Source organism: Macaca nemestrina, chromosome 10, assembly GCF_043159975.1.
Source record: "Macaca nemestrina isolate mMacNem1 chromosome 10, mMacNem.hap1, whole genome shotgun sequence".
Classification (NCBI taxonomy): domain Eukaryota; kingdom Metazoa; phylum Chordata; class Mammalia; order Primates; family Cercopithecidae; genus Macaca; species Macaca nemestrina.
In genome coordinates this window covers 89,245,985-89,259,089 of record NC_092134.1, presented here as the reverse complement: position 1 = coordinate 89,259,089, position 13,105 = coordinate 89,245,985, and the positions used below count along the sequence as shown (strand labels likewise).

Genomic DNA, 13,105 nt, shown 5'->3' with positions numbered 1-13,105 from the left:
TTTAACCTCTTGGGCTTGGAAAAGAAATATGTCACCTTTCCTCATGTTCCATTGATGATATCTGGTACATAGCCCTAGTTAGAGTCAGGGAGAGCAAGGAAATGTAGTCCTTAGTTGAGCAGCCACTTCTGGTGTCAGATCTAGTATTCTAGTGTAGGATTATCAAAGAGGGAAGAAAAATCTTTGGTGTGGAGAGCCATTTCTGCCATACTCCATATACCACTCTACCTGACCTGGTTCATTGGATGGGTTTATTTTTCACCACATAGGACTCGGTGTCTATTTTCAATGTTATATTCTTTATGCTCTTGTTCTTTATTTGTTGCTGAAATTAAAACAATGGTATCCTAGAGCCCCAATCAGAACATACGCTTTTAGGGAGTTAGGCCACTTCTCATTTGATTTCTCTAAAACCTACTTCTGTGGCAAAGCTCGGGTTCGTCTTAAGTGATTCTCTTGTGGATCTTCAGATTATTTTATTTTCAGATATTTTCTGCTTTTGAAATGGCTAAAATATGATTTATTATAATATCCTTTCATGACATAGCAGTCATTCTCATCTAAAAAGGGCTTCCCGGAGCTACGTTTTATATCTCTCTCTCTTTATGACAAGAAGCAGACAGCTGAATGATCACCGATAAAGGATGGCATTAGTTCAAAGCTGTTCAGATGCAGGTAATGAATGTGTGTCTGTTTTAAGGACAATGGCCTAGGATCCCACACCTGGTATAATAAAATCTGCTGAAGAAATCTGTGCTTACACTACCGTCTGTGCTGCCAAATAAAAATAGTCTGAGCCCAGAAAACATTAACATCTGAGTACTGCAAAAAACCTTCGCTTCCCAGCTAGGAGGCTGTTTTTTGCTTTGAGCATGAGGCGACCTTCCTAAATTGGAGAATGAGCTCATGAATAGGGAAGATGCAGCAGGTTTCTTTTCCTATTCAAAATGAATGAGGCCCATCTATTAAATTCACTGGGTAAATCAATCAATTTGAGTTCAGGTCACATAGTGTGGTTTCAGAGTCCCCACTTAATCTCTGCAGCATGCTACCCTCTTGGACTTCTAAAACAGCTATCACACACATGGCATCATCATATCCCTTTGGGTGGGCTTTTGCGTAGACCATCTGTTCTTGCTACCAGCTCTTGTCCCAGGCCATCATTACACTAATATTGTCTCTGACTATCAGAATGCCTTGTCAAAAATATCCTCCTTAAGTACAGAACTTCAGGTTTAAAAAGGAAAAAAAAAGAAAGGAGAACCTATTGGTAAGAAAAAAATTGAGCTGCTAAAAATATTTAGTTTTGGGTTATTTTGTATAACTTTATCATTTACATTGTCATTTATAGACGGTACAGATTTCAGATTTGTGGTGTCCAGAGTTTACACAATGTGGAATACTCTGTTTAAGAAGATGAATATAAAATTACATCTCAAAATTATATTCAGTGCCTCGGAAGGGGGCCATGCATGCAGAGTCCCTAACGCTTCAGTGTTATTAACTTCGAGGTAAAGCCTACTGTGCATTTAGATAGAAGCAGATACATGACTTCCATTTGAACTAAAACCCTTTTCCCACCAAGAATTATTTTCTGAAAACCTAAAAGGATGAAAGGCTAAATTTTTGTAGCAGACTGCACATTAATCTGGTTTGCCCGAAGGTGGGAAAGTATTGTAATTAAGACTTTGGTGCAGTGTTTGCCATATGATGCTGATGGCCTAGTCATCAGGGAACTTTATAAATACTCAGATTGTTGGGTTTCATTACTGATGTTTTGATCCAGTAGGTCTGGGTGAGGGCCAGGGAATGGGACTTTGGAAAAGCTCCCCCAAGTGATGTTGATAATTGGGGATGTCTCCTTTCTGATTGAGAGACTACAGACGAGATCAGAGCATCTCCCTGAAATGCACCATGCAAACAATTGGGTGCCTGGACTTACCAAAAAGGCTTTTGAGGATCCTGGAGCTTAAATTCAAAATATTAATAAAATAGGGGGCAAACGTGGTGGCTCACACCTATAGTCCTGGCACTTTGGGAGGCCAAGGCAGGAGGATCACTTGAACCCATGAGTTTGAGACCAGCCTGGGCAACATAGGGAAACCTCAGCTCTTAAAAAAAATAAAAAATAAATTTAAAAAAAAATTAGAAAGAAAGAAAGAAAGAGAAGGAGGGAGGGAGGGAGGAAGTTAGCTTGGTATGATGGCACACTCCTGTGGTCTTAGCCACTTGGGAGGCTGAGGTGGGAGGATTGCTTGAGCCCAGGTCAAGGCTGCAGTCAGCCATGATGGCACCACTGCACTCTAGCCTGGGGAAGAGAGGTAGATCCTGTCTCAAAAAATAAACTAAAATAGGGTAGGTGAGGACTGTGGAGTGAAGGGCTCCACCATAAACAAATTAAATCCAATTTGTGGTAAACCTGGTTTGTTCACATGCATTCACATAGCCATGATAAAAAATACCTAGGAAAATGGCACAGGTTTGGAATTTGAAGCAGTCTGAGCTTTTCTCTCTCATTTTCGTTCTGTTTCTTTTACTCTTTCTGTTTTGTTAATTGGCTGAAGAGGTTGCTGAGGCCACCCCAGAATGGCATCTAGTCTTCTGTGAAGGGCTTTTTGCTTTACCTGACTACATTTGTAAGACAATTGTTTCTGTGGAAACCTAGGTAAAATTTCCAAAATACTGTGCTACATGCTGCATTTCAATATTCTCAATAGTTAGTAGCCTACAAATTTCCATGTGAACTACAAATTCTAGCTTGTTGATCAGCTCCTCCAAGTCCTGGTACTTTTTTTATGGAGACTTCAGTGCTTTCCTTGATAACTAAATATAGTATCACCACTGGGGTTAGTAAGCATAAAACCCTCTAGATCCATCAGGGGATCACAAACATTAATGTGTATTAGAATCACCTGGAGAGCTTATTTAAAAGACATCTGCATTAGCCACACCTCCAGAATCTGATGCCTGAGGTGTGCGGCAGACTTGGAATCCACCCTTCTGTCAAGCGTGGCAAGTGATACGTCTGCTGGCTGGCAGAGAACTGCTCTTTGAGACACACTGCTACTGACAGACATTTTCTATAGTTAGAATTCCTCTTATCTCAGCTTTAATTTGTTTTCATATGCAACTGTTAAAATCAAAAGCCAAGGGGTAGAATGCAAATTCAATAGCAGTGGGATGACCAGGGAGAAAGGCACATGGTAGAGTCCTCCTAGGAGCTGAAATTTTAGAGCTGGGTCCAACAGAGGAGACTATGATTGGGGAAAGGTGCTGGTCTGAGTGACCACAAAGGAAGCTGGAGCCAGGGATGGGAAGGGAACCTGTAGAACCCCAAATGGCTCCCTCTGTTGCTTTATCTGCTTTACTCACTCTGCACTAGAAGAGCCTGGACAAGGACCGTGAAGGGTCTCTGGAGTCAAAAGTTGACTCCACCTTGGCCCCAATCTACCATGTCCCTATGATCTGGAAAAGACATCCAGCATACACGGAAGCAATGGAGCAAAGAGGTTGGATACATGGGCTCTAGCTTTGCTACTTACTGGTGATGTGGTCCTCGTCGAGTTCCTTAACCCTTCAGAGACTCAGTTTCTCATCTATTTAATGGGCACAGTAATAATACTTATCCCTTAGGGTTGTTGTGAGAATTAAAATAATATATGTAAGGCACTTACGACACTGCTTGCCATGTAGTAAGCTTTCAATAAGCTTTCACTGTTTTTTACTTAAAGCTCTTTCTTTCATCTGGCCAGAGATTGTCTTTTTTATTTAATTCAGAAATGCTGGGTAGCTTGAGAGGGTGCCCTCTTGCCACCTATCCGCTCTTCTGAGTTCTCTACTATTATCTGCTGTCCTGAGTCCTTAAAAAGGAGAAAGCTAAGAATACAAAATTCTCTCTCCCAAGGAAATACTCTGTATGTAGAGGGTTATCTGACACTGATGAGTTCCCATTGACATTTTAAAAGCATTTAGGATTTGAGTATTTTTTTAATCCTGATTCCAAGCTAGTTTTATTTATGCATGTCAGAAATAACTTGAATTGTCGCATCTGTTTAGCTCATCTGGATCCCCCTTGACAGATGGCTTGCTGCAGTATGTATGAGCTTTCATTTTATAAGCTGGGCCACAGCTTATAAAAATAAATCATTTCTATCCAAGGGTGTTTTAAAATATATTTTTTCTTAGAATTTTGACTTCAGTAACAAAGGGAATAAATGGTCAGCGATTAAGTAACACTGGTACTTTTAGCCCAAGTTCATTGTTCTCCTCCTAAAAGTAAACGCTAAAAGGAACTGTATAATGATCTTCTCTGCCCTCTTCCCCTTTACCTATAAGGTAAGTGCAGAGATGGATTGAAAATGCGATGTACTAAATCTCTGGAGGTCAGAGAGGAATGGCCTCTCAATTCAGTCTCGGAAGCTCCTCTGAGTCCTATTAATGCCAATCCCAGTGGAAGCTCTGCCATCTGTCATGGTAGCCAGACAAAGGAAGTGTCCCATTGGTGGCCATCATCTGAGTAAATTAGGAGGGGGTTGGGCAAACGGCCAGAAGGAAGGCCTGTGCAGCCTTGAGAAAAGAATTCACACTGTTGGCACGATGATGCCCACGGGAACCCTTTCGGCAAAAATGGAACATGTAGAAGTAAACAAACCTATGTAGTGTGTGTTCTATTTCAGTTTCCTGTGTTGTGTGAGGGTACAGGTGTTTTACAATGGTGAGAATGTGAAAAATAATGAATAAAAATGAAGGATTTTATTTTCATAGGTGCATGATTTCTAGCAAATGAGTTCCCAGAAAGTGGTTTTTTAAAAGAACTCTCCTGTATGAATCAGGCCATGAGAAGGCTGGGGAGGGGAAGGCCAGTGGTTCCTCCAGCAGAATGTTCTGTCTGGCAAAATTAGCAAGGGACTTGTTATAAGGAAATGCGATGCATCCTGTATACAAAGAAAGTCCCCGAAGATCATGAATTTATCCAAAGTACACAAAGACCTCTTGCTCCTCTCTCAGTTGTGAATTTTTCCAAACCTCTCCTCAAGCAATTTTCATTTTCGGCTCTAAGAGTTAACTATGTTTACTTCTATATAAAGCAGCAATTCCTTTTATTTGTCCAAAACGCATCTTCTTCAGGGCCATCATTTTGCCCATGACCTGTCAGTTCTTGCTGGCCCTGAGTGTCTGCCCTGCCCACCCTGAGGCATCCTGTCTTCATTTGTACATACATGAGCACCTTTGTAATAAAATTTACATGCCCTGTAGGAATTGTCTTCAGAGCCAGAGGAAGGATTTGAAATATATAATTATTCATAATCCTTGAAATGTGAATATTTTGCTTTTCCCAGTTTTTCAGATTATATCCAGTTTTAGCTATATCATGGAATCCATCAGATAATTATGACAAGTGCATTTTATTTGAAATGCTAAAACTTTGTGTATTTTTCTGGGCACATTGTCTCATAGTTTACAAGTTGGCTAACAGATATTTTTCTGAGTTAATATGTGTCAAAAACTAGTTGGTATCTGGAGAACACAGAAATGAACATGACACAGTTCCCAATCTCAAGAATGTCATAGTCTAATGGTCATCTCATTCAGTATAACCACTTGTCTTCTTCTTTCTCTGTTTATGATCACATGTTCCTACCTGTACTCTTCACATTGGATTGCTTCCTAAGGAATAGCCTCCCACTTAGGAAGTAACAAAGACAAGAGAGGCACTTTGAGAAGCTGTATCAGTTTGTTTTTAAGTCTTAAGAAGGTATTTTGATTACTCAAATAATTATGACTATTTCATAAATTAATAAGTAAATATTTTCAGTTTGCTACATGGCCTCCTCATAACCCAAGTACTTAACATGGTTTCTAGATATCCCTAAATTGCCTAGGGAGAGACATGAAGAGATGCTAACTCATGAGCCCTGGTTTTACTGCTCACATCTAGAATGAGGGGAGATTGAATATGGATGGCCAAGAAAACTGGTACAGCAAATTGCGTATTTCTTTTACTTATCAAAAATTCATCTTCTTCAAGGCCCTGGTTTTGTGCTGTCCCATGATGGTTGCTGAATGACTTTGTGGAGCATAACTGCACATCCATACACCTGCACTGGGTGTCAAAGTCTAGCCAAGTCATCGCACCCATGTGGTAGAGAAGGGCCTGCAGCACAGCTCAACCACAATGCTAACTGGCACTCTGCAGAGTAAAAGATTAAAAATACTATATTTGCATATTTCAATCATGAAAAGTTCATTCTGTGGTGGAATTATCAGTACCTTATAGTCTTTTTCCTTAGTTGAAAAAATAACACTTTCCCTCAAATTGTTGTCATTTGCTATTTAAGCGAGGTTAATATTTAATGAAGAATCCTTTTAAAATGACCTATCCTTGGATTCTGTAAACTCCCACAAAGTAAAAAGATAAAATTTTCATTATAATATCATCTCTGACAAGCAGTAAGATTCATTAAAAGCCCCAAAACCAAAAAAGAGGTAATCCCACCAGCACCATGCAGTGATTTCTCATTAGAGGAGATAGTGAAGTATTGCAACAAGGAGATTAATAGAAAGAATGTATGGATTCTTACCCTACCTCCTTGCTGATTTACATCATGCTATGTAGTTGAAACAACAGGGGAAAATGCAAAAGCTCTCATATGATTAATGCTGAAATACAAACCCTCTGGTTACTGTCGATTATATATTCACAACAACACACTTGGGAAAATGGCTATAGAAGCACTTTCTATTCTGTTCTTTTTTGTCTTAAATCCTTTCTATATGGGTCATTTCAGGGACTCAAATTTATTTTTTATGGTAAACACTGTTTCTCAGAATATACAATTTTTTTTCAGAAAACCTTTCTCCTTCTAAAATTGTATATTCCATCTTCTTTGCTCTAATGTTGAGATTTCCTGGCCCAGCACAAAACACTAAGATTTAGGCAATGTTTATTTCACAGACTCATCAAAGAGACTTTTAGGGCTGGGAAGAAATCTTAAGGATTATCTAGCTCAACTCCCTCACCTTATAGACAAGAACACAGGGGTTGGGTTGCCCTGCCTGACTTTACCTTCTGCTTTGCCGCATCTGATAGAGCAAACTGAATTTCTTAAGGAGGAAGAAGCATTACCAAGGTAACGACACAGTGTGTGGAAAAAATGGAAGGATGGATGACAGAGAAAGATGAACATCCTTCCTCTGTAAACAGATAAATGAACTAGAGGTCATATCAGGTGGGCAGAAACAAACAAACAAAAATAATAAGAAGGGCCGTTTTTTTCTACCATTTTAGCAGCTTCAAGTTTCAGCTGAGTGAGGGAAGGATGCTGCTGCATCCGCAGGAGGGAGAAGAAGGGAAATGTGATATGAATAGGCAGCCTGGCTCACTGCATCCCTTCCCCTCTGCACTTCCCCGCCCCAACATGGCCTCTCTTTTGTGGCAGAGAGGTAGGGACACGATCCCCTGTTTTTTAGCCTCAAAATTCATAGATATAAAAGGTCTTTCCTCAGGGCCAATACTACTGTAGACAAACTACTAATTGCTAAGGATTTTTAACATGTTAAATATGTTGATTCACAAAGCATATCTACATAGAGCCACACACTGGGTCCTCTTGGATAACTGGTTCCATGTCATCTTCCTATTGTTGGTATTTAGTAATGTATACTCTTTTATCCCAACAGAAAAATTAGATAATATCATCAATTTTAGGATATATCTTTGTTACAATCCTTACATGTCCTTCTCTCTATTCCATCACCAAGATCCTATACTGTGTGGAATAAAGAAGTAGGGAAAAGAAATTGGAGAAATAATACTACCCTACATTTTTGGCAAACAATATATTTCAGAGAGTGTTCCAGTACAACATCTCACTTTATCCTCACAAATAATCCTTTGAGGTAGTTACACTGGTATTATTCTCCATTTCACAGAATAAAAAATTGGATTCTATACACGACCAATAAGTAGACAGATTTGTTGGAGGAGGGCAGAATTATGGAACTGGAAGGCATCTAGTTCAGTTTTCTCAATTTGAAAATAGAATAACCGTGGTCTAGAGAGGTTAAACAGGTGACCCAAGGTCATATGCTTTAAGTTTAGTGTTGGGATGAGATGGCCATCTGCTGATTTCTAGCCTGCAGCTTTGTCGCCATGGTGCTCCCTTTTACAAACCAGTAAAGATGTGTTGGAGTAGATGATGATATCCACTAACTGATGTTAGGCCACACAGTTTTAATTTGCTCCTTCTCCATCCCATCTAAATGTTCAGACATCAGGACACTTGAGAAATAATAAAAAGTGATCCTTGGGTGTGCAAGTTTAGTGATCAAACTGATCCAGCACTATTCACTTGGTAGAAAAATAATTGAATAGTGCTGGAAAAAGTTCTTTGGGAGAAAGAAACGTTTGGGAGTCAAGAAAGTAGTGGGAGCCAGGTATGGTGACTTGGGCTTGTAGTTCTAGCTACTTGGGAGGCTGAGGCAGGAGGATTGCTTTTGTCTAGGAGTTCAAGGCTGCAGTGAGCTATAATTGCACCACTGTGCTCCAGCTTTGCAACAGAGTGAGACACTGTCTCAAAAGGAAAATAAAAATTTAAAAAGGAGATGGTGATCTGTCATACAAGCACAAGGACCTCTTCCCCCACCATGTGGTCTGGCTTTGTAACACGTACAGTTTACAGCAAGAGAATAAATATAAAGCTCCTACAACAGAGGAGAACCCAAAGCCCCTCCTTCAACTTGCTTTCTGTCATGGCATCTACAGATTAGTGTCTCCTTAATACTGGATAAGAATCTCTGAACTTTTTCATTTCTCTTGTTTCTCATCCCTTTCCGGCCTTTTTCTACAATAATCTCCATTCTTTTTGTTTGTTGTCCCCTCAGCCTCTTTCATGTCATCTCATCTTTTCATATATACTGTTCTATCTGCAACATACTGAAAGCGTAAACTAAAATAAACACAAAATTTTCCAAACTGTTTTCTGTCCTGCTTGTTCTTCAAGGACCACATGAATTGTTCCTTCCTCAAAATCTTCCCTGCAGAAAGTATCCTTCAGGTTTTTTTTTTTTTCCATTTCCTCAATATCTACAGCATTTATGGTTTGTATCACTCATTTGGCACCTCTCAGATGTAGCCTCTTATTATTCATCTGTTGATCTCTGTCCTGTTCCCCTAACAAAATGATGAATTCCTTTCTGAAAGGCAGAAACATATGTCTTCAGCATCTACCAATGTGTTCTACACAGAGTCTGTTATGGTTGATCCTTAGTATGAACCTGGTTTAGTTTTGAAGATCTCATGAGTGGTTTGAACTTAACAACACCAGATGCTATAAATATTTTATCATATCTGAAACAACATTCCCAGTGTTCAGAATTACTTTCCAGTTGGGTATGCCCAAAATCATTCAGGCAAGAGTTTTCATTTCAAATATTATAAGCTCTATATAGCTGAACAATGTCAGGACAAGCAGATTTACTATTTCCCTTCATATAGTTTAGGTAAGTTCTCTTCGTAGAGGAGCAAGTTGCACCTTCTCATGCAAATAAAAAAATTATCATGGTTTAGGCAAGGCTTTCGTGATAATAATTACAATAATTACTGGGCCCCTATTATGTATCAGGCACTGTCCTTAGTGTCTAGTAAACCCCTATTATGTACCAGACATTGTCCTTAGCATCTAGTAATCGCATGAAATTCTTTAATAAATACTATTATTTTCTACATGTAAAGAAACTGGGCTTTAGAGAATTTAACAACTGACTCCAGATCACACAGCTAGTAATTTTGGAGCCAGGATTAAAAGTATTTAGTCTTACCTATAATAGGAGCTTTAATAAAATATGTAATTATGATGATAAAATACTTTCCTAAACTCCTCACAGTTATGTCTTTTATATTTTTATGTAGTTGGATATTTTGTTAGACTGTATATTGCCAAATAATCATATGAAGCAGTAACAATAATGTTAAATAATGTTACTTCAAATACAAAAGAAAAAAATTTTGGCATAATACATAAAATTATTTTAACTAAAGCTTCTGGAACCCGGTACATACGTCCCCTAACTTGCTACAACAAACCTATAAGGCAGGTATTACTGTATTATTATAATATACATGTTGCTGTAAAACTTGCAATAATCTATAATGAAAAAATTATAATAGAATCTAGTATCACTTGAAAGTTTTTTCACTTTTTGTCCATTTGTAGAAATTGTAATAAAAATTATAATGGACTCTAGTATACCTGAAAAGTTTTTTCCACATTCTTTCCATTTGCAAATGTAAAAATTTCATTTGATAATATATCATTAAATATTGTATTTATATAAGATTTTTAAATACTAAAAAAAGAAATGTTCGTTGCAATCTCTTCAAATATATCTTTTCAAGCAGTTCATAAAGTATGGTTACATTTATGTCTGATAAATGCATTCTGTTCAATGAGAATTTGATGCAATTATTTTTAAAGTCTTGAAATAAATGCTCAAGGATTATTGATCTGAATCACATCAACTAATGGTTTAATCAACAGGTCACCTACAAACAGCAATATGAATTCATTTGATATACTGCTGTGCTTGCATTGCAAAATGATTTATTTCTTGCCCAGACATAATTATAAAACTGTAAGAGATGTTCAATCATACACTGAACTTTTCTAAGAATTTCATTAGACTTTGTTTTTTCACATTAATTGAAATGTTCTAGAGGATAACCTACATGGAACCAAATTTGAGTATAGCTGTGGTGCCTATAAAACAGGGAGACTTGATCTTGTTAGTATAAATACCATAAATTACTGGCTCAGGGACCTACAATTGTGTTTTCGTATGCCCAGAATCCATTTAGTAAATTCCCTTTGCCAATTCACTTAATGGCAGCACAGCACTCTCAAAAAATTAATTGTTAACCAGTCTAAAACATTAACAATTTATGCTATATACCATTATCCTCATTTTATTGAAGAAAACCCTATTGCAATTTTATGGCCCTTTGATTAATGCAGTATTTCTTTTTTAATGCAGGCAAATGGTTTAACTATGGAATTATCTTCCTCGTCTTGATTTTGGATCTTAATATGTGGAAGAACCAAATATTTTATAAACCTCATGAATATGGGCAATATATCGGCCCAGGGCAGAAGATATATACAGTGAAAGACTCAGAAAGTTTAAAAGATTTGAACAGAACCAAGCTATCCTGGGAATGGAGGTCCAATCACACTAACCCTCAGACTAATAAAACATATGTTGAGGGAGACATGTTCTTACACAGCAGGTTCATAGGAGCCAGTCTTGATGTCAAGTGTCTGGCCTTTGTTCCAAGCCTGATAGCCTTTGTGTGGTTTGGATTCTTTATTTGGTTCTTTGGACGATTTTTGAAAAATGAGCCACGCATGGAGAATCAAGACAAAACTTACACTCGCATGAAAAGAAAATCTCCATCAGAACATAGCAAAGACATGGGAATCACTCGAGAAAACACCCAGGCTTCAGTAGAAGACCCCTTGAATGACCCTTCTTTGGTTTGCATCAGGTCTGACTTCAATGAGATCGTCTACAAGTCTTCCCACCTAACCTCGGAAAACTTGAGCTCACAGTTGAACGAATCTACTAGTGCAACAGAAGCTGATCAAGACCCAACGACTTCTAAAAGTACACCTACGAACTAGACTCGGAGATAGACTTGGAGATAGCACAAAAAGCAACCTTGAGTGTAACTTTAAAAATCTAGTCTTTCATTTTGTATATGTAAGGTTTACATAGTGTTAGGTAAAAATATGAACAATGCCACAACGGTGCTCAACATGCTTTTTCTAGGATTCATTGTTTTCTATTTGTATTATAATACACGTGCCTACTGTATACTTAACAGTCCTCTAGAGATTGCTTTTCACAATTGCACAAGCTATTACTGACTTTACAGCATAGTAGAAGATTAGCTGATGACCCATGTATCTGATGTTCAACCATAGTGGTGCCTTGAGACATTAAACTGTTTTTAACTGTACCAGAAATGAAGTGTGGAACAGTTACCTAACCTATTTCACATGGGCGTTTTGTATACAACTATTTTGATCTACACTTGATGTCTGAGCAGTAAACAGAAATAGCTAAATGTGGCTCAGGAAGTATCTCTTGGTTTCTTATTCAGCAGCAGAGTTGGTGACTTTGACGACTGCAGAGAAACATGTTGTTATTGGCTGTCTGCCAAATATAAATACAGATGCAAAATTCAGTAATGGGAGATCTATAACCCAACATGGGTCACTACTCGTGAAATGTGACTTTCTCCCACCAGTAATTGCAATTAGGTGATAATACCTAATTATGTTTCCTAATTAAAGATAAATTGCTACTTGATTAAAAATCCTGCCCTTCACCTTTGGGAACAAAGGTTAAGAGACACAGTTGGGTGAACTCTCAAATTTATTGGCATTTACACAAAGCCCCAACCAAGGAACTGAAGTTTTCATCATGTGAGAGCAGCACAGCCCACCATTTACAATATTTGTATATCTTTCTGCAAATATGACTCTGGATAGTGAAAATTGAAAAACATATGCCAACCCCGAGCAAGGGAACTCCTCAAAAAATCATGCAGCGGAACCTTGTCAGGTAGAGAAGCCGTGCATGAAAGAATTTTTTTAATGTCTTGTTTTGCGTGTGTGTTTTTTGTTTTTGTTTTTTAAGAACTAAATATTGCACATTAATAAATAAGAATTATACAGCAGTAATTATGTGATGTAGTTTTTTGTTTAATTGTACCTTGGCTTAAGAAAAGTCGATTTACATGGGGCTTTTAAAGCTTGATGCCAGGCAAGTTAAGAAAAGGCACACTCTGCCAACTTGCATTCAATTTTGTTCCATAAATTGTGGTTACGTTTCTTGACGGGGTGAGGGGAAATCACTTTTAAGGAAAAAATATTTTCCTGTCACACACTGACATAGCTGCATTTTGTCTTTATGATTTTTTAAATCTCTCTTGTTTTGATCTATCTGCTTTTAAGCTTGCAGCATACTGAATTTAGCATGCATAATAGAACTATGTATTTATCTGTCACTTGAGAGCCAGCTTTAATAAACATCTTTACTAAGC

At 37.9% G+C, this 13,105-nt stretch overlaps 1 protein-coding gene across 5 annotated transcripts in view; it reads left to right on the top strand.

Annotated features, from left to right (window-relative positions):
• LOC105470104 (transmembrane protein 117) overlaps positions 1-12,739 on the top strand; it is a 579,101-nt gene extending 566,362 nt beyond the window's left edge. For all 5 annotated transcript variants that reach the window (XM_011721851.3, XM_011721853.3, XM_011721855.3 and 2 more), the window contains one exon: positions 11,032-12,739. In XM_011721851.3, the coding sequence (XP_011720153.1) occupies positions 11,032-11,678 (647 nt within the window). In that variant the 3' untranslated portion in view covers positions 11,679-12,739. The remainder of the gene's footprint in view (positions 1-11,031) is intronic.
• Positions 12,740-13,105: the final 366 nt, after the last annotated feature.